The sequence below is a fragment of the Equus przewalskii genome, chromosome 26 (genome assembly GCF_037783145.1).
Source record: "Equus przewalskii isolate Varuska chromosome 26, EquPr2, whole genome shotgun sequence".
In the NCBI taxonomy this organism is placed as follows: domain Eukaryota; kingdom Metazoa; phylum Chordata; class Mammalia; order Perissodactyla; family Equidae; genus Equus; species Equus przewalskii.
The window spans coordinates 39,414,395-39,437,645 of record NC_091856.1 but is presented as its reverse complement, the minus strand read 5'-3'; the positions used below and the strand labels follow the sequence as shown (position 1 = coordinate 39,437,645).

At 44.8% G+C, this 23,251-nt stretch overlaps 1 protein-coding gene across 10 annotated transcripts in view; it reads right to left on the bottom strand.

Moving 5' to 3' along the window:
* Positions 1–23,251, bottom strand: part of CACNA1B (calcium voltage-gated channel subunit alpha1 B) — a 198,330-nt gene that overhangs the window by 75,942 nt on the left and 99,137 nt on the right. For 5 of the 10 annotated variants that reach the window (XM_070596531.1, XM_070596535.1, XM_070596540.1 and 2 more), the window contains 3 exons: positions 21,167–21,229; positions 16,654–17,388; positions 15,492–15,709 (listed from right to left, as the gene is read on the bottom strand). In XM_070596531.1, coding sequence (XP_070452632.1) covers positions 15,492–15,709; positions 16,654–17,388; positions 21,167–21,229 — 1,016 coding nt within the window. The remainder of the gene's footprint in view (positions 1–15,491; positions 15,710–16,653; positions 17,389–21,166; positions 21,230–23,251) is intronic. The other 5 variants (XM_070596538.1, XM_070596539.1, XM_070596536.1 and 2 more) reach the window with 3 other exon arrangements.

Genomic DNA, 23,251 nt, shown 5'->3' with positions numbered 1-23,251 from the left:
TTGGCAAAAGATGGATAACTCTTGCGGGCTGGTGACAGAAATACAAGTGTTCATTATACTTGTGTCTCTGATTTCAGTGTTTTAATTTTCCATAATAAAAAGGTTTTCATGTAAGCAGCAGTAGGGAGAAGACAGAGCCACAGAGAGGAACAATTAGACGAATGGCAGTTCCTCCATGGAAACCGCAGGAGAAGATGGGAACGGCGTCAACGTGCTGAGAGAAAGTGTCTAACAAACTAGAATTCCATACAAAGTGAAACTGCTTCTCACAAACAATGGCAAAATAAAGATTTTTCAAGCAAACTGAGAGAATTTACTGTCATCAAATCTCACTAAAAGAAATAAGAAAAGATGTTCTTCAAGCGGAAGGAACAAAAAAGCCAAATGGGTGATCTGAAATACAAAGAGTGATGAAATACAAGAAGGAATAATGAAATCAATAGCAAAAGAAAAAAAAAGCAAAAACAAAAATTTTAAAAACACACTAAGAAACCTCTGTCTTTGGAAATTCAAAAACATACTTACAAAGGACTCATGGATCAAATAAGAAATCACGAATGAAACTTGGAAAAAGATTTAAAACTAAAAAATAACAATGTTTTGAAACATGTAAGACACAGCTAAAATAATTCTTAGGGTGAAACTTAAAGCCTTAAACACATTATTAGCAAAGTAGGAAAGACTTCAATATCATGAGCTGAGTATGCAACTAATAAATGGGAAAAAGAATATTACAATAACGATAAAGAAAGTAGAAGAAAGGAAATAATAAATAAGAAAAGAAATTAGTGAAACAGGAGAAAAAAAGATACAATAGAGAAGATCAAGAAAGCCAAAGATTGGGAGCCGGCCAATTGGCGTAGCGGTTAAGTTCGTGTGCTCTGCTCGGGTGGCCCAGGGTTTGCAGGTTCAGATCCTGGGTGCAGACCTAGCACCATTTGTCAAGCCATGCTGTGGTGGCACCCTACATAAAATAGAGGAAGATTGGCACAGATGTTAGCTCAGCAACAATCTTCCTCAAGCAAAAAGAAGAAGACTGGCACAGATGTTAAGTCAGTGACAATCTTCCTCAAGCAAAAAGAGGAAGATTGGCAATGGATGTTAGTTAGCTCAGGGCCAATCTTCCTCACACACACACACACACAAAAGAGTGATATTGGGGGAAAAAAAAAAGAAAGCCAAAGATCGAGACTTTGATAGTCTACTTAAATAGACAAACTTTTAGGGAAAAAATGGTTTATCAAAGGAAGGAGAGAAGGAGGGAATAATGGAGAGAAGGAAGGAAGGAAAGAAATCAGAAATGTAATAGTGGCCATAACTACAAATCCAGCAGAAACTAAAAAGATAAGAGGCTGGCTCTCATAGATAATGGCAGTCACTCACACTCAAATTTCTCCCCATAGCTTCCATAAACCATATGGTCAATAAGGAGAGGTAATAAAATCACCCACAGTCCACACCTACAGCATATGGGAAATAAGAAACCTACAAACTTGTATTTACATGTAAGTGAGGAAACAGACCTCTGAGACCTGCAGAATCAGGCAGGGACTGTGTGGAAGAGGGAGAGTGCAGCAGGATCCTAGTGTTGGTGGAACATGGACAACGCCGACTAGTGTTCATCCACAGAAAAGCGGGCCCTACCCTACAAATACTGAGTACAGGTCTGAGACCTAGTGGATCAGAGCACTGCTCCTGGGGGCTTGAAAGGAAGGGCTTGGAAAGTACATGGGACTGGAGGTGGCAACCTTGGGATGACTGCTTCTGGAGAAAAAGATACTTGAAAGGGAGAGGTACCTTTGGTGGCTTAGTGATAGAGGGAAAGAAACAAGTGGCTAAGGTCCAGGGTCCTCCAGAGATAAGGTATTATCATAGAATCATAGCTAGACAGACACTCCCCCCAAGGCATCACTGAGTAAAGAAACTGAATATCATGGTACTAATAGAAGAGGGTGTTCTTGAACCAGAAAGCAAGTGAGCTGCCCAACCCACCCCCATACACACACTCTCCACAAAATCACATGTGACAGCTGGTCCAGGAAAATTTAACACACTTCCTCATTTTCAGAAAAAGGAACCCAACATCCATACAAAGCTTCTACCATAAGAAAATGGAAAGAAAGACTGAAAACTTTTCAGCTAGTCAAAGTACTCCACAAAAAACAACTGCAAAGCAGAGAAAAGCTATAACACAACCTTCCAACATGAATTAAATATAATTAAACAAGCAATTGTTAATAAGAAAAAAACACCACAGATCAGATTCAAAAGCTCAAAATAAAAATGCATGGACAACTAGGAGGCGTGAAATGAGAACTGAACAAACTCAGGAGGGAGACTGAAAAAAGATAAAATAGTCTCAGAAACCACAAGCAGTACAAGGGAAACAGATGTGACCGAAAGTATTGCAAGGGAGTGAAATGAGCCAAAAGGAAAAATGCAAACTAAGGAATGAGTTTTCAAAAGGATCAGAGAGAAAGTTATGCAGAAGACAGGCAAAGAAGATCTAATATTTGGAATGTCGGAAAAACAAAAATAAACAATGTAATAGAACTACCATTAAAACTGTAACCCCAGAAACTTTACCTGAAATGAAGTAACACCAATCAATTGATTTGTGACAAAAGTGCCAAAGTAATTAATCCAACAAAAAACAGATAGCCCTGGGGTCAGCCTGGTGGCATACTGGTTAAGTTCACGTGCTCTGCTTCAGTGGCCCAGGGGCCACAGGTTCATATCCCAGGTGCGGACCTGCACACTGCTCATCAAGCCATGCTGTGGTGATGTCCCACATACAAAATAGAGGAAGACTGGCACAGATGTCAGCTCAGGGCCCATCTTCCTCCACCACCCCCAAAAAAGGATAGCCTTTTCAATAAACTGCAATGAAACAAATGGATACCCATGGATAGGAGGGTCAAAAGAACCTCAACCTTTACCTCACATCATATATAAAAATCAACTCAAGACTTCAGCTTCTGAAAAGATGGAACAGGAGTACTTTCCCCCATTCATCCTGCCAAACCCAACTAAGAACCCTGGACATCACATATAAGGCAAACACAAGAAGATTCTGAAAGGAGGAGAGAAGGAAGCAGATTGGTTAGGGACCTTGGGACCTGAGGAACAACACAGCAATAAGTTTTTCTCTTCTGGGTTTTCTTTAATGCCTCATATATTCCTAGTGCTGGAGAACCAGCAAACACCAACAGGCACAGCATTTTTAAAGCCCTGACAAAAGTCAACTCTCCCCTAGTGACAGGACCAGGAAAGGCACAGCCTAGCAAGACAGGAAACTTGTAGACGACAACCCCTCCACTACAGCCAAACACCCAGAAAAAACTGCAGCCCCATCTCCACTCGTATGAGCAGAGACCAGGCGCGGAGCCTAGACTCCACCCTTACCAGCCTGTGATGAGGTATCCCAAAGCCCCTGCCTGGGTGGTATCAAAGAGAGCCAAGTGGAGAGCAGGGACTCTCACTCTGTGGTAACAAGGCCCCCAACCCATGCAATGTCAGTAAAGGTCACATGGATAGCCTGGACTTCGATTCCCACCCAGAAGTAATGAGGTACCCCCTTCCCTTTACTTGCTAGAGCGAACCCTAGTGGGAAGCCAGGACTTTTAACCACCACCCAAAAGTAATGAGGTCAATCCCCACTGTGTCAATGGAAGCCATATGGGGAACAGTAACAAGGCACTCTCACCCCTCCCAGAGAGGAGGATATCCATGGGGAGATGGAACTCCCATGTGAGCCCAGCAGGAGCAAGAAGCCCACTCTCACGAGGGGACAGCTGAGTGAGGCATCTGTACTTTCACCCCATCAGTCAATAATGAGGCAGTTCCAAACCCTCTTCCTGCCGGAGCAGTGTCACAGTATACCAGCTAGAATGGAAGATTTAAATAAAACTCAGAGGCTCATAGCATAACATGGAAATGTCTAGGCTTCAATCAAAAATCACTTGTCACACCAGGAACCAGGAAAATCTCCATTTGAATGAGAAGAGACAATCAATAGACACCAAGATGATATAGATGTGGGAATTATCTGATGATGATTTTAAAGCACCCATCATAAAAATGCTTCAACAGACAATTAAAAACACACTTGAAACAAATGAAAAAACAGAAAATCTCAGCAAAGAAATAGAAAATCTTAACAAAGAAATAAAATATAAGGAAGAACAAAATAGAAATTTTAGAACTGAAAAATACAATAACTGTAATCAAAAACTCGACAGATGGGCTCAACAGCAGAGTGGAGGGGACAGAGAAAAGAATCACTGAATTGGAACACAGAACAATAGAAATTATCCAATCTGAACAACAGAGAGAAAATAGACCCAAAAAAGTGAACAGAGCCTCAGGGACCTTTGCAACTATAACAAAAGATCTACCAATCATGTCAACAGAGTCCTGGAAAGAAAAGAGAAAGAGGGCAGAGCTGAAGACGTATTCAAAGACATAATGGATGAAAAATTTCCAGATTTGGCAAAAAGACATAAACCTACAAATTCAAGAAGCTGAATGAACCCCAAGCAAGATAAACCTAAAAAAACCCATGCCAAAATACATCATAATCAAACTTCAGAAATATAAAGACAAAGAAAAAAATCTTGAAAGCAGCAAGAGAGAAACAACATCTTACCTATAGGAAGAAAACAATTCGAATGACAGTGGATTTCTCATCAGAAACCATGGAGGTCAGAAGGAAGAGGCACACGTTTTTTCAAGTGCTGAAAAAAAAAGAACTGTCAACCCAGAATTCTATACCCAGTGAAAATATCCTTCAGGAATGAAGGGAAAATCAAGACATTCTCAGATGAAGGAAAACTAAGAGCATTTGCCACCTGCAGACCTGCCCTAAAAGAATGGCTAAGGAAGGTCCTCCAAATAGAAAGTAAATTATGAGAGAAGAAATACTGGAATATCAGGAAGGAAGAAAGAACAATAGAAGGAGTAAAAATATGGGTAAATTCAACACTTTCCTTCTCCTCTTGAGCTTTCTAAATTATGTTTGACAGTTGAAGCAAAATTATAACACACTGATGTGGTTCTAAATATATGTAGAGGAAATATTTAAGACAATTATATTATACATGAGGAGGAAAAAGAGAGGTAAACTTTCTATACTTCACTCAAACTGGTAACATGACAACCCCAATAGACTGGGATAAGTTATATATATATAAGTAATATCCAGAGCAACCATTAAAAAACCAAAACTTAAAAGTACTGTAGACAAATCAAAATGGAATTCTAAAACATATACAAATAACCCACAGGAAGGCAGGAAAAAGAAACCAGAGAAATTAAAAATGAAAGAACAAACAAAACAAAAAAAAACCCAGCAGACTTAAGTCATAACATATATAATTACATTAAATGTTAATGGTCTAAATACACCAAATAAAAGGACGGACAAAGTAGATTAAAAACATGGCCCAACTACATACTGTCTACAAGAACTCACTTAAGTATAACTATATAGCTAGTTTGAAAGTAAAGATGTGAAAAAGATACACCATGCAAACATTAATCAAAATAAAGCAGAAGTGGGTATATTTGCATGAGATAAAGTAGACATCAGAGCAAAGAAAATTATCAGGTACAGAGAGATACATTACACAATGACAAAAGGGTCAGTCTTTGCAGGCAGCAATCCTAAATGTGTATATACTCAGCAACAGATCTGCAAAGCAAGTGAAGCAAAAACTGATGGAACTGAAAGGAGAGACAGATCAATCCATATTTATAGTTGGAGGCTTGAATAGCCCTTTCTCAAGAATTGATAGATCTGGACAGAAAATCAGCATGCACACAGAACTCAACAACACCATCAACCAACAGGATCTAACTGATACTTACAGAACACACCACCGATCAACAGCAGTATGCACATTCTTTTCAAGCACCCACAGAACACATATCAAGATACGCCATTTCCTGGGCCATAAAACAAACTTTAACAACTTTTAAAAAATTGAACATACAGAGTGTGTTCACTGACTATAAAGTAATCAAATTAGAAGTCAATAACAGAAAGGTAACAGGAAAATCTCCAAACACTTGGAAACTAAATGCCACACTTCTAAATAATCCATGAGTCAAAGAGGAAGTCTCAAGGGAAGTTTTTTAAATGGAACTGAATGAAAATAAAAATATAACACATCAAAATCTGTGAGATACAGCTAAAGCAGTGCTAAGAAGAAAATTTATAGCACTGTTTACATTAGAAAAGAAGAAAAGACTCAAATCAATAATCTAAGCTCCCATCTCAAGAAACTAAAAAAGAGTAAAATAAACCTGAAGAAAAAAATAAAGAGTAAAAATCAAATGCAATTGGAAACAGAAAAACAATAGATAAAATCAATGAAACAAGAGTCTAGTTCTTTGAAAAGATCAATGAGTTAACAAAATTCTAGCAGGACTGACAAAATAAAAGGAGAAGACACAAATCACCAATACCAAGAAGGAGATAGGGACTGTCACTACAGTTCATGAAGATATCAAAAGGATAATAAGGGAATACTACAAACAACTATACACACGTAAATTTGACAATTTAAATAAAATGGATCAATTCCTTCAAAAGGACAAACTACTATAACTCACCCAATATGAAATAGATATAGCATAGCCCTATAACTATTAAGGATAATTTTTAAATTCCAAAAAAGAAATGTTTCACTGACAAATTCTACTAAACATTTAAAAGAGAATTAACACCAATTCTACACAATCTCCTCAAAAATATAGAAGAAGGAATACTTTCCAATTCAATTCAGCATTATTCTGATACCAAAACCAGACAAAGACAGTAAAGGCATACCTCGGAGACATTTCAGGTTTGGTTCAAGACCACTGCAATAAAGTTAATAGCACAATAAAGTGAGTCACATGAATTTTTTAGTTTCCCAGTGCATATAAAGTTATGTTTATACTATACTGTAATCTATTAAGTGTGCAATAGAATTATGTCTAAAAAAACAATATACATATCTTAATTAAAAAATACTTTACTGCCAAAAAATGCTAACCATCATCTGTGCCTTCAATGAGTCATGATATTTTTGCTGGAACAGGGTCTTGTAAAAAATGCAATGTCTGCAAAGTGCAATAAAATGAGGTATGCCATACAAAAAAGAAAATTACACACTAATATCCCTCATGAATACAGAGGTAAAACTCCTTAACAAAATACTAGCCAACAAGAATTCAGCAATATATATAAATAATTATACACCATGACTAGTAGAGTTCATCCCAGGGATGCAAGGCCAGCTTAATATTTGAAAATCAATCAATGTCAACTACCATATTACAGAAGAAAAACCACAGGATCGTATCAACTGATGCAGAAAATCATTTGAAAGAATTCAATACAAAAAAATCCCAGAAAAAAAAGGAATAGAGGGGAATTTCCTCAACTTGATAAAGAATATCTACAAAAAAACCTCCAAAAATCTATAGCTAACATCATACTTAATGGTGAAAGACTGTATGCTCCCTCCTAACACAAGATGGAAATGACAGAAGGATGTCAGCTTCTCACCACTGCTATCCAACATAGTACTGGAAGTTACGGCCAGTGAAACGAGGGAAGAAAAGGAAATAAAAGGCATCTATGTCAGAAAGTAAAAAATAAAAGTGTTCATTTGCAAATGACTTGATTCTCTTTGTAGAAAATCCTAAGGAATCTATAAACACCTAGGGGAAATACACACCAAAGTACATAATTTCTTTAAAATATGATGAAAATGGAGATGCCAAATGTCAGAATCCATAGGATAGAATTAAATTAGCAGAGAAAAATTCATAGCTTTAAATAATCATATAATACAAATTAAAGAATGAAATAAATAAAGTCCCAACCAAAGAAGCTAGAAAAGGAACAATAAAATGAGACAAAAATGGCAAAAGGAGGGAAATAATAAAGATAAAATTGGAAAGTAACAATTTAAAAGACAAAACCATAGTAGAACTAATAAATAAGTTAAAATGCTAGTTCTTTTTATTAAAATCTACAAAAATATAAACCACTAATCTAATCAAGAAAAAAAGAGGAAAACATAAAATATACAGGATAAAAAATGAGAAAGGGTAAAAACACTGAACCAGAGAAAATTTAAAAAAAAAAAAACAATTTGAGCCACTTCTTTGCATAACTCTATGTACATAAATTGGAAAACCTAAATCAAATGGATCATTTCTATGGAAATCATAATTTACCAAACTGGTCTCAGGAGTTAAGAAAGTTTAAACAGATCAATATCCATACAGAAACAGAGAACTTATCGAAGAATTGCCCTACCAAAGAAAACCAGACTCAGATGATTTCACAAGGGAATTCTACCAAATCTTTAAAGACCAAGCAATCCTAATGCTACTAAAACTATCCCAGAAAAGGAAAGGTGAAAGCTTTCTAATTCTTTTTATGAATCAATAATAGGTATATCCTACAGAACATCTCCTCAAGTAAAATTTCCCAATAGAGCGCCTCTTAGTTTTATAATACCCATACTTCAAGAGAATATAGATGTCTCTCCATTACAACGACATCTCTCATTACAACGTTTTTGGGTTTTGGGGGGTTTTTTGGCTGATGTTTATGTAGGAAAAGTGTATGCATCCCCAAAACTCAATATAACATTTTTAATTTTAAAAAGTGGGGAAAACCTCTCAGTCAAGATTCTGAATTCAATTGGTCAACTATCAGAATTGTGTGTGAATGTCTCTGAAAAGTTTGATAGTTGCAGTGAAGGAGGCATCCACAGCAAGTGCCTGTTAACAGCTATTCTAACTGTGGTGATTAGGACACCATGTATTAAGTATTCTATGTCCTAATATGATAGTTTCTACTTTTCAGCGGTTAACTGTGCTTTAGTCATATTTTAAGAAATTAGTTGGGGATTTTGAGGAGAATCAATTGTAATACACCATAACTTTTATAGTACATTATAGTTTTTCCTATTTAAAATAATAGGAAATGGGACTCCCAATACAACATTTGATTTTCGGGAACAGATTAGTGAAGTTAAGCAAGAGATAACTGTATAGCACTAGTGTCTAACCCTTACAATACTTGAACATAATATAAGAAAGCTACAGAACACATTTAACTTTGAAATATCAATCCAAAAATCCTACATAAAATATTAACAAACTGAATCTAACATCATATTAAAACTAAATATGATAGCTAAATGTGGTTTATTCTAAGATTGCAAAGACAGTTCAGTATCAGAAAATTCATTACTATAAACCTGTATATTTAAGGGGAAAAACTAAATGATCTCTATGGATGCTGAAAAGGCCTTCAACAAAATTCAACATCTATTCCAGATAAAAACACTTACTGAAATAGGAATTAATGGATACTGTAATATAATTCTATAAACACACACACCCCTCTCAAGTCTAAAACCAGAATCTTACGTTGTGAAGGCAGAAGCAAGGTAAGGGTACCACTAATGCCACTGTTATCTGATAGTGTATTAGCCAGTGCAATCAAGCAGAAAAATAACAATGAGAGGCCTAAGACTTGGAAAGGAATAGTTACAACTATATTTGCAGAAATTTTTTTTTTTAAGATTGGCACCTGAGCTAACATCTGTTGCCAATCTTTTTTTTCCTCTTCTTCTTCTTCTTTTTTCCTTCTTCTTCTTCTCCCCAAAGCTCCCCAGTACATAGTTGCATATTCTAGTTGCAGGTCCTTCTAGTTGTGCTATGTGGGACACCGCCTCAGCATGGCCTGATGAGCAGTGCATAGATCCGCACCCAGGATCCCAACTAGTGAAACGTTGGACCACCAAAGCAGAGCATACGAACTCAACCACTCAGCCATGGGGCTGGCCCCTGCAGAAGTTTTGATAATATACTTGGGGAAAAAAAAACAAAGAGAATCAATGCTATAACTAATAAACAATTTGAGAATTCAGAAAACCAATAAGATATAAAATTAACATACAAAAACTAACAGCCTAGTTTTTTGCTTCTAGCAGAAGTAATAACAGGGACCAAATTAACCCTCCCACCAGTAACAATCAAAAACATCAGACATTAAGAGAATGAAAAGACAGCCACAAACTGGGAGAAAATATTTGCAAACCATTTATTTGATAAAGACTTATATCCAAAATATGTCCACAAAAAATCTCAAAACTCAGCAATTAGAAAACAAACAACCCAATTAAAAAGTTGGCAAAAATGTCAGTTCTCAGACCACAAAGGAATTAAACTAGAAATCAATAACAAAGAGATAACTGGAAAATCCCAAAATATGTACAGATTAAATAACACCTTTCTAAATAACATGGGTCAAAGAAGAAATCTCAACAGAAATTTAAAAATATTTTCAACTAACTGAAAATAAAATTACAACTTACCAAAGTTTGTTGGGTGCAGCAAAAGCAATGCTTGGAGGGAAATTTATAGCATTGAATGCATATATTAGTAAAGAAGACAGATTGAAAATCAATAAGTTTCCACCTTAGGAAACTAGAAAAAGAAGAGCAAATTAAATCCAAAGTGGGCAGAAGAAAAGAAATACTAAGAATTAGAGTAGAAATCAATTAAAATGAAATCAATAGAGAAAATCAACAAAACCAAAAGCTGCCTCCTTGAAAAGATCGGTAAGATTGACAAGCCTCCAGTTAGGCTAACTAAGAAAAAAGAGGGAAAACACAAATTACTAATATCAGAAATGAAAGAGGGGCCATCTACTGACCCCATGGACATTAAAAGGATAATAAAGGAATACTATGAACAACTCCATGCCCACAAATTTGATAACCTACACAAAATGGACCAATTCTTTGGAAGGACACAATCTGTCAAAACTCACACAAGAAAAAATAGACAATTTAAATAGGCTTATATCTATTAAAAAGGTTGAATCAATAATTAATTACCTTCCAAAACAGAAAGCACAAGCTCCTGATGGGTTCGCTGGTGAATTCTACCAAACCTTTGATGAAGAAACTATACCAATTCTCTTCAATCTCTTTCAGAGGATAGAAGCAGAGGGAATACTTCCTAACTCATTCTATGATGCCAGCATTATCCTAATACCAGAACCAAACTAGACATTACAAGAAAAGAAAAATATAGACCAGTATTTCTCATGAACATAGATGCAAAATTCTCAACAAAATATTAGTAAATAGAATCCAAAAAAGTATAAAAAGAATTATATACCACAACTAAGTGGGATTTATTCCAAGTATGCAAGGCTGGTCCAACATCTGAAAATCAATTAATGAAATCCATCACATCAACAGACTAAAAAATAAAAATCACATGATCATGTCAATAGATGCAGAAAAGCATTTGACAAAATACAACACCTATTCATCATAAAAAACTCTCAGTAAACTAGGAATAGAGAGAAACTTTCTCAACTTGAAAAAGACTATCTACAAAAAACCCTATAGCCAACATTATACTGGATGGTGAGAAACTCAAAGCTTTCCCACTAAGATAAGTTACAAGGCAAGGATGTCCCCCTACCAGTCCTTTTCAACATCCTTGCTAATGCAATAAGGCAAGAAAAGGAAACAAAAGGTATACACATGGGGAAGGAAGACAAAAAACTGTCTTTGTTTACAGATGACAATGATCATCTAGATAGAAAATCCAAAATAATCAACAAAAAATCTCCTGGAACCAGTAAGCGATTTTAGCAAGGTTGCAGTATATGAGGTCAGTATACAAAAGTCAATTGCTTTCCTAAATACCAACAATGAACATGTGAAAGTTGAAATTAAAAACACAATACCATTTATAAATCAGCACCCTCAAAAATGAAATACTTAGGTATAAATCTAACAAAATATGTACAAGATCTCCATGAGGAAAACTACAAAACTCTGATGAATGAAATCAAAGAAGAACTAAATAAATGGAGAGAGAAACCACGCACATGGACAGGAAGATTCAATATTGTCAAGGTGTCAGTTCTTCCCAGCTTGATGCATAGATTCAATGCAATCCAGTCAAAATCCAGCAAGTTATTTTACAGATGTCGACAAAATGATTCTACAGTTTATATGGAGAAAGAGAAACTCAGAATAACCAACGTTTCAATATTCAAGGAGAAGAACAAAGTCAGAGGACCAGCTTCAAGCCTTACTATAAAGTTACAGGGTGGTATTAGTGAAAGAACACACAAATATATCAGTAGAATAGAATAGAGAGCCCGAAACAGACCCCCATAAACATAGTGAACTGATCTTTAACAGAGGAGCAAAGGTAACACAACTGAACAAAGATAGTGTCTTCAACAAATGCTGCAGGAACAATTGGACATCCACATGTAAACAACAGAATCTAGACACGGACTTTATATCCTTTGTGAAAAGTCAAAATGGTGCAGAGGCCTAAATGTCAAATGCAAAGCTATAAAACTCCTAGGAGATAACACAGGGGAAGACTTAGATGAGCTTGGGTATGGTGAATCTTTTTAGATACAACACTAAAGACATGATCCATGAAAGAAATATTGAATATTCATTAAAATGGACTTCATTAAAATTAACAACTTGTGCTCTGTGAAAGACTATGTCAAAAGAACAAGAAGACAAGCTACTGACTGGGAGAAAAGTATTTGCAAAACATTGTTATCCAAAACACACAAGGAATTCTTAAAACTCAACAATAAAAAAGCAAATAACCTGATCAGAAAATGGGCCAAAGACCTTAACAGACACCTCACCAAAGAAGATATATAGATGGCATATAAAAAGATGTTGCACATCATATGCCATCAGGGAAATGCAAATTAAAATAATTTAATACCACTACACACTTGTTAGAATGGCAAAAGTATGGAACACTGACAACACCAAATGCTGGCAAGGATGCAGAGCAACAGGAACACTCACACATTGCTGGTGGAAATGCAAAATGGTACAACCAGTTTGGTGTTTTCTTAAAAAACTAAACACACTCTTGCCATATGATCCAGCCATTGCTTTCCTTGGTATTTACCCAAAGGAGTTGAAAACTTATGTCCACACAAAAATCTGCACACCGATGTTTACAGTAGCTTTATTCATAACTGCCAAAATTTGGAAGCAACCAAGATGTTCTCCAGTTGGTGAATGGATAGAGAAACCATGGTACATCAGACAATGGAATATTATTCAGTGTCAAAAAGATATGAGCTATAGAGCCATGAAAACACAAGGAGGAACCCTAAATGCATACTACTAATTGAAAGAAGCCAATCTGAAGAAGCTACACATTGTATAATTCCAACTATATGACATTCTGGAAAAGGAAAGACAATAAAGAGATGAGTGGTTGCTAGAGGTCTTGGGGGAGAAATGAACAGGCAGAGCACAGAGGATTTTCAGGGCAGCATTATACATCTGTCCAAACTCACAGAAAGTGCAACACCAAGAGCAAACCCTATGGACTTTGGGTGATGATGACATGTCAATGCAGGGTCATCCTAGGTAACATATGCACCATTCTGGTGAGTGATGCTGATGATGAGGGAGGCTATGCATGTGTGGGGGCAGGGGTTATATGGGAAATCTCTGTGCCTTCCTCTCAATTTTGTTTGTAACCTTAAACTCTTCTCAAATAAATTAAGTCCTTAAAAAATTTTTTTAAATAAAAAAATTAAAATAAAAGTGGGCAAAAGATATGAATAGGCACTTCACCAAAGAAGATATGTGGATGTCAAATAAGCATATTAAAAGATGCTCAACATCATATGTCATTAGGAAACTGCAAATTAAAACAATGAGATATCACTACACACTAATTAGAATGGCAGAAATCAAAAACAGTGACTACACCAAATGCTGGTGAGGATGTGGAGCAACAGGAACTCTCACTCACTGCTGGTGGGATGCACAATGACACAGACACTTCGTTAGACCATCTGCCAGCTTCTTGCAAAGCTAAACATAGTTTTATCACACAATCTAATAATCACGCTCTTTAGGTATTTACCCAAAGAAGTTGAAAACATATGTCTACAAGAAAAACCTGAACACAAATGCTTATAAAAGCTTTATTCATAATTGCCAAAATTTGGAAGCAACCAAGATGTCCTTCAATAGGTGGATGGATAAATAAACTGTGGTCGATCCAGACAGTGGAATATTATTCAATGCTAAAAAGAAATGAGCTATCAAGCCATGAAAAGACATAGAGGAACTTCAAATGCATATCGGTAAAGGAAAGGAGCCAATCTGAAGAAGCTACATACTATATGATTCCAACAATATGACATTCTGGAAAAGGCAAAACTACAGAGACATTAAAAGACCAGTGGTTGCAGGGGTCAGGGAGGAGAGGCCACACCTGGACTCCTGGGGACAAAAGCCAGGCGGGGACCCTGAGCTCGTCCTCAAGCTAATCCAGAGAGAATCAGACCAGGGGGCTGATTCCCAGGAGTCTGGAAAGAGACTCACCAGTCCCATGGGAGGTGAGACAAAGAATGGATCAGGGAAAGGTTTTTCCCAAGGAAGCAAAGAGGAAGGGGAGGCTAAGCAGCCAGCCAGCAGCCTTCCACGGTTACACCCAGGATTGTGCACTGGCCCACAGCCCCAGGTGAGACACCTGAGCACGGGAGAATGGGCACACGCATGTTTCTGTGGACACGTCTGCAAAGAGAGCAGGTATGTGGTGGCACCACGTCTTCTTGAGACCTCCATTTCACCCAGCATTCCACGCCAGCTCTGCTCCTGCGGTCTCTCCTTCTCTCGGAACATTTTATCCATCCCTGGTACTCGCAAACACCCACACACCTTCCGCACAGTGTGCGGGGCCTGTACTTGTCACTGCAGGTCTCTCCCTACCTGATGGAGGGGCTTGAAGGCCAGAATGGCATCTTGCTCTCTCATACCTTCAGTGCCCGCACAAGGTCAGGACCTCATGGATGTGCAAGTGAGTGAGGGGAAGAAAGAAGGAAGCTCAGGCGAAGGCCTGGGGGGACCCAGAGCAGGGACCACAGGGCCTGTGAATGGGTGGGAGACCACCCACCACCACCCCACCCCACCCCTGTCGAGAGCATCCACCTCCTCACCCACCAGTTCTGGGTCGCAGTCAAGCCTGCTGCCGCTAGTCCCCAGCAGCCTTCATGCAACTATGAAGAGTCATGACCATTTGTGGTCAGCTTCCTGATGAGACTACAAGCTCCACAAGGGCAGCCCTGGTCCTGATCTCCCCGGCTGTGTTCCCAGCATTCTAACACCACACCTGGCACTCAGCTGGTAACTTTCAAATACTTTTGGCAGGGAGCAGAGCAGAGCTTAAGTGACACGTGACAGTTATGGTGCTCCTCTGGGTGCTGGAAAGCAAAGGGACATCAAGGCACAGAGGCCAACAGCAAAGGACTTTCTCTGCAGCTAGGGGAACAACTCACAGAAGCACACTCCATCCCCAAGTGGCTGCCATACAGCAGGAGGGAAGGGGAAAGAACAAATTGGGCCTGCACAAGCGGACCCTCCCCGCTGGTACGGGGAGATACTCACTGGGAACAACTGTGGTCTCCCCAGGAGGTCCAGTCAGCATCACTGGGATAGGCACAGTAGTGCTCGGGTCTGAGGGTTGACTGCCCATCCGAGTGACATTCCGCTGATTATCTGCATCCTCTGGCTGTTCCTCCACTTTCTGTAGACAGGTACTTGGGAGCGCATGCACAGGACCCACACCCATTATCCCAGTGGCCTCCAGGTCACAGTGCGGCTCCCTGCAACCAAAAATGCACATCAGAATCTGATGCAGCCCCAAACTCCTATTCTATCTGCAAAACACAGCTCCTTAAACCCCTATCCAAATCAAATAAATCCCTGACCATCTCCTCTGCTACTCTGGCATTTCATGCAATTTTTACCACTCTGTACACTTCTGCATTTTTAGGTCTGAAAGGTAGGGACGGGGCTGACTCACCTATCTGTTTGGCTTCACATGTGTGTGGAAGGAACTGTTTGCAGAATGAAGAAGCCTGGAGGAGTGTACTTCTCTAAGCCACCCCACCTAGGGCCACACCAGGCCAAAGGCCCAGCACAGCGCTCTGCACACAGTGCCACAGCTGGGCTGATCTCCAGTGGCGGCATCCAGCTGCATGAGTTCTGAGTGGCCTGTGGCCCATCCACAAGGATGAAGACTGCTGACCGCAGCCTCGGGCCTCCTGTTACCCCAGGTTCTCAGAGTCAGAATCAGATCCCATCCCAGCCAGGGAGCAGACTGGGCTGGCCTGGGGTCCCTTCTGCCATGGCTGCACAGCTGTCCTGCCTTGTTCTACCATTTAGCCCAGCACCTTGCCTCAGGTTCTCCTGACTCCCTCTTTCACAGTGTTCCCCAATCTTCTCTTCTCTCTGGGCCACTCTGTTCTTTCCAAGCCACGTGTCCCAAACCAGTCCCCACAATCTCCCTTGGATGCTTTAGAATAACAGTTGACATTCCCTGAGCGTGTACTCCGCCCACCCACGGGTAAGCATTTTACATGTCACCCGACAAGGCAGGACTGTCACCGCCCCAGAAAGGGACTGAGACGGCGGGGGTAGGTGGAGCGCAAACAGGGCCAGCCTGGCCAGGTCTGCACCCCAACCCTGTGCACCCTGCCCCACAGGTCCACAGGGCTGGGCCGGCGTCTCCCTCCACGATTCGCCCACTTCCCGAGCACTTGCTCACCTGGGTTGGTGGTTCCGCAGCTCCTTGTCCTTGTCCCTGTCCTCGACCCCGCTCTCCCTCTCCGCGGCCTCCTTCTCCGCATCCTCGTGGGCGGGCAGCGCCTTATGCCGGGCCCGGTGCCGCCGCGCCGGCTCCTCGCCGCTCTCGGCCTCCCTGGGGCCGGCCCGGGGGCCGCGGTGCCGCGCTCGGCGCTCGCCCTCCTTGCCCTGGTCGGGCGCGTGCCGGTGGGCCCGGTGCCGCCGGGGCTCCCGCTCGGCCGCCTCCTCCGGGGAGCCACGCCGGTGGTGGCGCCGGCCGCCCTCGGAACCCGGGCCGCGGCCGCGCTCGCTCCGGGTCTCCTTGCTGCGGCTGCGGTGCGGCCGCCCCCCGGGCTCCCCGCCGTCGGCCTTTGGGGCCTCCGCCCTGTCCTGCTCCCCCGCCGGGGCCGGGGCCTTGTCGCGGTGCCGGTGGTGCCTGCGCGGCGGGTCCGCGCCCTCGCTGGCCTCTCCGCCCTCGGGCCGGGCCTTGCCCCCCGCGGGCCCCCGCGCGCCCTCCCGGCCCGGCTCCACCACGAGCGGCCGGTCCAGGTGCGTCTTCATGTCGGGCCGCAGGTGGCGCGTGGTGGCGTAGTGCAGCCGCTCCTCGGGGTCCATCTCGCTGTACAGCGCCTCGCGGCTGGCCCGCAGGTTCTGCAGCCGCAGCTGGCTGGCCCGCTGCTCCCACACCGAGCGTGCTTTGGCCGAGTTCTGCTGCCTGCTGCGGGGAGACCGGCGGTGAAAGGCCGCCCCCTGTGCCGCCCCCCACAGATGGACACACAGCGATGGAGGGATGGCAGAGTGGGCGCGGGGAGGGGGGAGGAGGAGGGGTGGCAGGAGCCCTCAAGACCCCTGGCAGAGTCGATGCAGAGCAACAGGGGAGGGGATACCCAGGGTAATAGAACTCAGCACTGCCCCCTGTGGTTGCGACCCCGCAGACCGCCAGAGCACCAGCCTGGAGGGGGTGAGGCTCCAGGCCGCTCTTGAGCAGGCGGACAGCCACCGAGGCCGAGGGGTGCAGGTCAGTGGGAATGACAGGCACCAGCGTGAGGTGGCAGACAGGCTTCCAGGGCAGGTGTGCAGCCGGCCAGGAAGACCACCGTAGGGAGAGGAGGGGGGCAGAGGCCAAGTGGGGCAGGACTGAGCAAGAGGCAGGAGGCAAGGAGCCCCCTGCATCTGCCCTGGGGAGCCAGCCCTGCTGCAGCACAGAGAGCAGAGCCGCCCAGGGTGGGGCTGCTCCATCTCTGCCTCCAGGAAGAGTGACTAGCACAGGGAGCAAGGACCGCGGGCAGCTGGCCCTTTAGGGAGCGAACAAGGAGCGAGGCTGCTCCCTGAGGTGGTCAGCCCCATCGGACAGCTGCCAATGGGCTCAATAACCATTTGCTCCCACAAGCCCAGCAGTCAGGTGTGGGGCTGGAGACACTACCTCCTGTGGTTACCAACACCCTCCTCTGTCCTGGCTCCATGGAGAGCCCCTCCCTCCACCAGGGGCAGAGAGAAGCCCTCTAGCACCAGGTGTGGCCTGTGGTCCAGGCTCAGCCCTCACTGCACAGGCTGCAAGGCTTTGACCACCCTCCAGCCTCACTCACACAGTCACATGTGAGGCTCCACAGCCCATGGTGCACAGGATGCCCTTTGCGTTCCGGGGTCTTTGCTGAATAAGACCCCCAAAGTAGGTGACCCCAGCCCCATCTTGGCCAAGCAGAAGCCTCTGAGGCCAGAGTGTCATCCTTCAGCCTCTGGAGGTTTCTGGACCCACCATGGTGGTGGCAATGGCAGCATAAGACGATGATAGCTGTGGTGTCTGTATTGTTCAACAGCCACACTGTGCTCTGGGCTTCAGTGCCCACCTCATTCGACCCTTACAACCACCTCAGGAGTTAGGTGCTGCTCTTGTCCCCATTTCACAGATGAGGATACTGAACCTAGAGGACGTGCTTCTCAGAGGGTCCCACAGTGAGTCACTGACGGAGCCAGGATCAGACGCATGCAAGGGCAAAAAGGAAAAAGTATCTAAAGATCTGAGGCCTCGGCCAGACCCCAACTACACTGACAGCAAAGCCCAGAGCCACAGTCTGAGGGGCCCCAGGCCGGCCCAGCCACCAGCTCTGAGGCCCAGGCTAGACAGGCCACCAGCTCCACGGCCCTGGGCCACTGAACACCATGGTGACCTGCAAAAACAGAGGCAGCCAGTCCCTGCAGTTGGCCTGGACAAAGTAGATGGACGACAAGTGCTGCCCTTTGCAGGTGAAGTCCAGGCTCCAGGGCGGGGAGCCATTTCGGGGGCAGTGCCTCGAAAGTACGAGAGCAGAAGAGCATTGTGCTCTTCTGAGAGCTCTCACCTGAGGGCCCAGATGTGGGCAGGCAGGGCAATGTGTGGGGGACGACTGTCGGCCTCTGGCCATCTGCTGACCTGTACCTTGGGCTGCCACCCCAGGCCCTGACCTGCCTCCCCCAACACATCGAAGCTGTGGTGCCCCATTCCCAAGGACACTTGGCAACAGTCCCACCTTCCCTTTCTTTGGCTTCAGCCTAAAGCTGCAGGGGACCTACCCATCCCCAGCTGGCATCAAAACAAAGGGCCAGGCTCTAGATAATGCTGAACCATGAGAAATGGAAGACAACCACGAGGGCTGTTCCCCAGGCACAAGAGCCCATGAGAGCTGATGACCGGTCACTGCCTCAGGCCACCCAATCAGTCCAGCACCCCAAGATGGGCCTGGACTCTGGACTCTGAGCCACTTGGTTGGCAGGGTGGTGGCCTACTCAGGAACAGCCACAAGTACTGGGGACAAGTTCTCTGTCAGAAAAGACAGGCAGTAAAGGCAATGGGGACGTGTGGTACCTGGCAGCTCAGTGGGGATGGGATCCTGACAGCATGGCTCTGCCCTCAACCTGACCCTCAGGTGCAGCTTCTTCTCTCCCAGGAAGCAGCTAAAGTCATGGAGAGGTGGGCTGTCTGCTGGACTGGAGGGTGCCGTGGGGCTGGCAGGCTCCCCTCATCACGACCTAGGGGAGCAAGACACTGAGCAACCTGCACTGCTGCTCTACCTGGCCCAGCTCCTGCTGGGTCTCTCTGCCTCTCTGGGCCCTAAAGCCACCTGAGACTGTCTGCATCTGCCTGCCACTTAGTGGCACCACTGGCTTCCTCTCTGGATGGTCTCATTCTGTGCACCAGCCTCTCCTCCTTGGTGCTTGACTCAGCCTGCCCCTGCCCTCGTGGCTGTTCTGTCCTTGCTCTGTCTGGCACACAGAGCAGTTTGGCCCGCGTTGGTCTCTCACTCTGTGCCTCTCCACCAAGCTCATGAGCAGTGGAGGAAGGTGAGAGCAAGGGCAGGGCCACCCTCTGATCTACAGTGCAGTGTGGCCGGTGACTCTAATTCTGGCAAAGTCCTTGTTTAAAAGGGCTCTTTAAGGAGTCACATGGAGGAATCGGTCCCACCATGTCCCAGTCCCGGCTTGCAGGCACAGCCAGGCTCAGTTGCACTGGACCCAGGCACTGTGGATGTCTGCAAGACTCAGAAAGGAGCCTCTGTGGTGTGGCCCTGCTTTGAGGTCTCTGGACTGAGAAAGCCAGTTGCCCATAGCTGCTGACACTGTGAAACAGCCCATGGTGTGACACCATTGATACCTACATCCGAATCTTACTCCATCCTATGAATCAGTCAATGAGGATCTAGCTTTCTTACCCCATGAGACTTCAGGGCCCCAGCAGCCAGTAGGCCCAAGTACTTGTGGGAGGACCGAACCCAGCTCTGTGCTGGCCAAGCAGGGAGCAAGGTAGTCAGGGACAACAGGAGCTACCACCACCACCACCAGGACACAGAGGGCACCTGGGCTTCCCTGCCTCACAGTACCCAGCCACTCCAAGGACCTCTCACGTACAGGGCCTGGTCTCAGCATCAGGAGGAAGCCCCTGGGGACAAGCCGCTCAGGGCCATTTCCCCAGTCAGACTGGTGTCACTGCAGGAGAGCCACCCTGAGGTTTCCATAGTTCTGCCTCGGGCACTGGCTGGTCTAGTGTGAGCCTCACAATTGGACAGCGGCTCTGCTCTTGCTAGAACAAGGACATCCTAAAGATTACAGATGCATCCTCTCCCAAATAAGGAAGGGATGGGGCAGGAGGACCCCATGAATGTCCCCCGTGAGCCCTTAATGAACACTACCTCATGGGAACCAAAGGAGACAGCCCCCAGTGGCACCCAGCGGCGGTCACCTCAGGAGAAGCAGATGTGCCCGAGACACCAGAGTGACAGCACATGGACAGACAGCAGACAGGAGGACAGAGACCAGGAGGGAGAGGCGGAAGGGCTGAGCTCAGAGAGTCTGATGCCCCTGAGCAGGACCTAGGGACGTCCCCGCCAGGCTGCAGAAGGCTTGCCTGGAGCTGCCCCTGAAGCAAATGACTTGAGGTGTGAAAGCAGAGTTAGGCGTAGAGGGAGGTGTTTGCGTGTAGTTATCATGAAGCCATAGATGGATATCGTAGCAGAGCGACTCACGGTGAGTTTACGCTGGAGACAGATGAGCTGCGAGATACAGTACCTCGAGTTTGCTTTACAAAACTGCACATGCAAAAAACAAAACAAAACCAAAGTGAGAAAACCAGAGAGAGTTCTAAGAGACACTAGAACACGTGTGAGCCACGCCAGGTCAGGGTGCAGGCTGCAGTGTGCATCTGGGCAGGAGGCCAGGGATGCTTCCATCAGAATGAGCACCAGCTGAGACCTCGGGGTAAAAGAGAAGTTGAGAAAGAAAGAGCATCCAGCAGAAAAGTGAAACTAAAGTGAACACAGCAAATCCCACCATGGCTGGAAGACGAGAAGCCATTATCTTGGGGGCCCATCTGCCACAGCTCTGCACGCACTGCCCCTGGAAGGGTAGTGGGGTTGGAAAGAGCCAGCACCACTTGTCCCACAATTCCAAACAGCCCTCCCCCACCAGACTTAGCGCCCACTCCCAAGGGGCCAAGGTGGGCTGACCCATGCAGTCGCCTGGCCTTCGAGATGGAGCAGAGCCAGCTGACACAGGAGGCCTTACCTGCAGCGCCTCACCTGGGCGCCCTGTGCCTCCCAACCCCACTCTGCCCCCAGCCCACCCAGGTCCCTTGGCTCCCCAGGCTCTAAGCCAGGTGCTTCCAGCTCACCATGACCTTTCCCGGGGCACAGGTTCCATCACCACCCAACCTTCCCTTGGGTGTAATGCCAGTCACTTCCAAGTGACTTTCTTAAAGCTTTTCCAAAGCCAATAGAGAGAAACCAAAGAGCTCTTTACAATCATTTCCCTTCGAGGTGGCTTCCCCAGGAGAGCAAGGTGGGTTCCCAGCTCCTCCTTCTCAAGGCTGAGTCTACATACATTTGTGAGGAGTTCAAAGCAACTCACCTGTCTGCAGGCCCTGGGTGCAAACAGGTGTGTGTGTGCAAGAGAGGGTGCAAATCTTTGTGTGTGACTGAGTGTGTAAGCTTGTGGATTGTGAGTGTGAAATTGTGTGAGTATATGAATGAGTGTGTGAGGCTGTGAATGAGTGTGTGTGAGAGAGTAAATGTGAAAGTGTGTGAGAGTGAGGGTCAGAGTGAGTGTGAATGTATGAGAGTGGGTGTGAGTGTGAATGCACATGAGAATGTGAGTGAATATGAACATGTGTGAGAGCAAGTGTTTGAGTGGGTGTGAAAATGTGAGTGTGAATGTGTGTGAGTGAGTGGACTGTGTGAGTATGAGTGTGAGTGTGAATGTGAACATGTATGAGTGTGTGAGTAAAGGAGAACATGGGTGAGTGTGAACATTTGTAAGTGTGTGAGTATGATCGTGTGTGAGAACAAGTGGTTGTGAACGTATATGAGTGAGTGGGTGTGGACATGTGTGAGTGTTAACATATGTGAGAGTGAGTGTCAGGGTGAGTGTGAATGTGTGAGAATGAACATGAGCGAGTGTGTGAGTGAACGTGTGAGCGAGAGTGAGTGTGTGTCCCGGCATTCACAAGTCTGGGTGATGAGGAGCACGACTCAGCAGAGAGAACCAGGAAGACCACATCAACCTTAGCGTCCCTTCCCTCCCAGGAGCCTGAAGTGACTGTCACTTGAAGCCAAGATGCTCACAGCCCCAGCCAACCTCCACAGGACATGGGCGCCCTCTGAGCTGGGATTCAGGCACCGTCTGTGTCAAGCTACACAGAGTGCTGATGGGGGCCTCTCAAACACCAAGGACACTAAACGTCCCCTCAGCATCCAAGGCGTCACAGAGAACATCTCAGCCAGTCCTCCCATTTCACAGACCACAAGGCCCAGCTGTGAGGAGCAGGGTCAGGGCAAGGGTCACTTGGGGGACCTCATTCTCACCCCACCCCAGCAGCTCGGGTTGTAGAAATGAACACACGGAGAAGGCCCATCCAGCCAATATGACTCACCAGGAGAACGGGAAACAGTCAGAGACAGGCGGAAGGGGCAGGCAGAGGACAGAAAGACACCAGGAGCTCTGAGCAGCAGCTCCCGGCCCTCAGAGGTCTCAGCACGACAGAGAAAAGCAAACAGCAGCCACACACCATCCTCACACCCACCACCCATACATGCCCAGGGGCCAGTCGTCGCCCA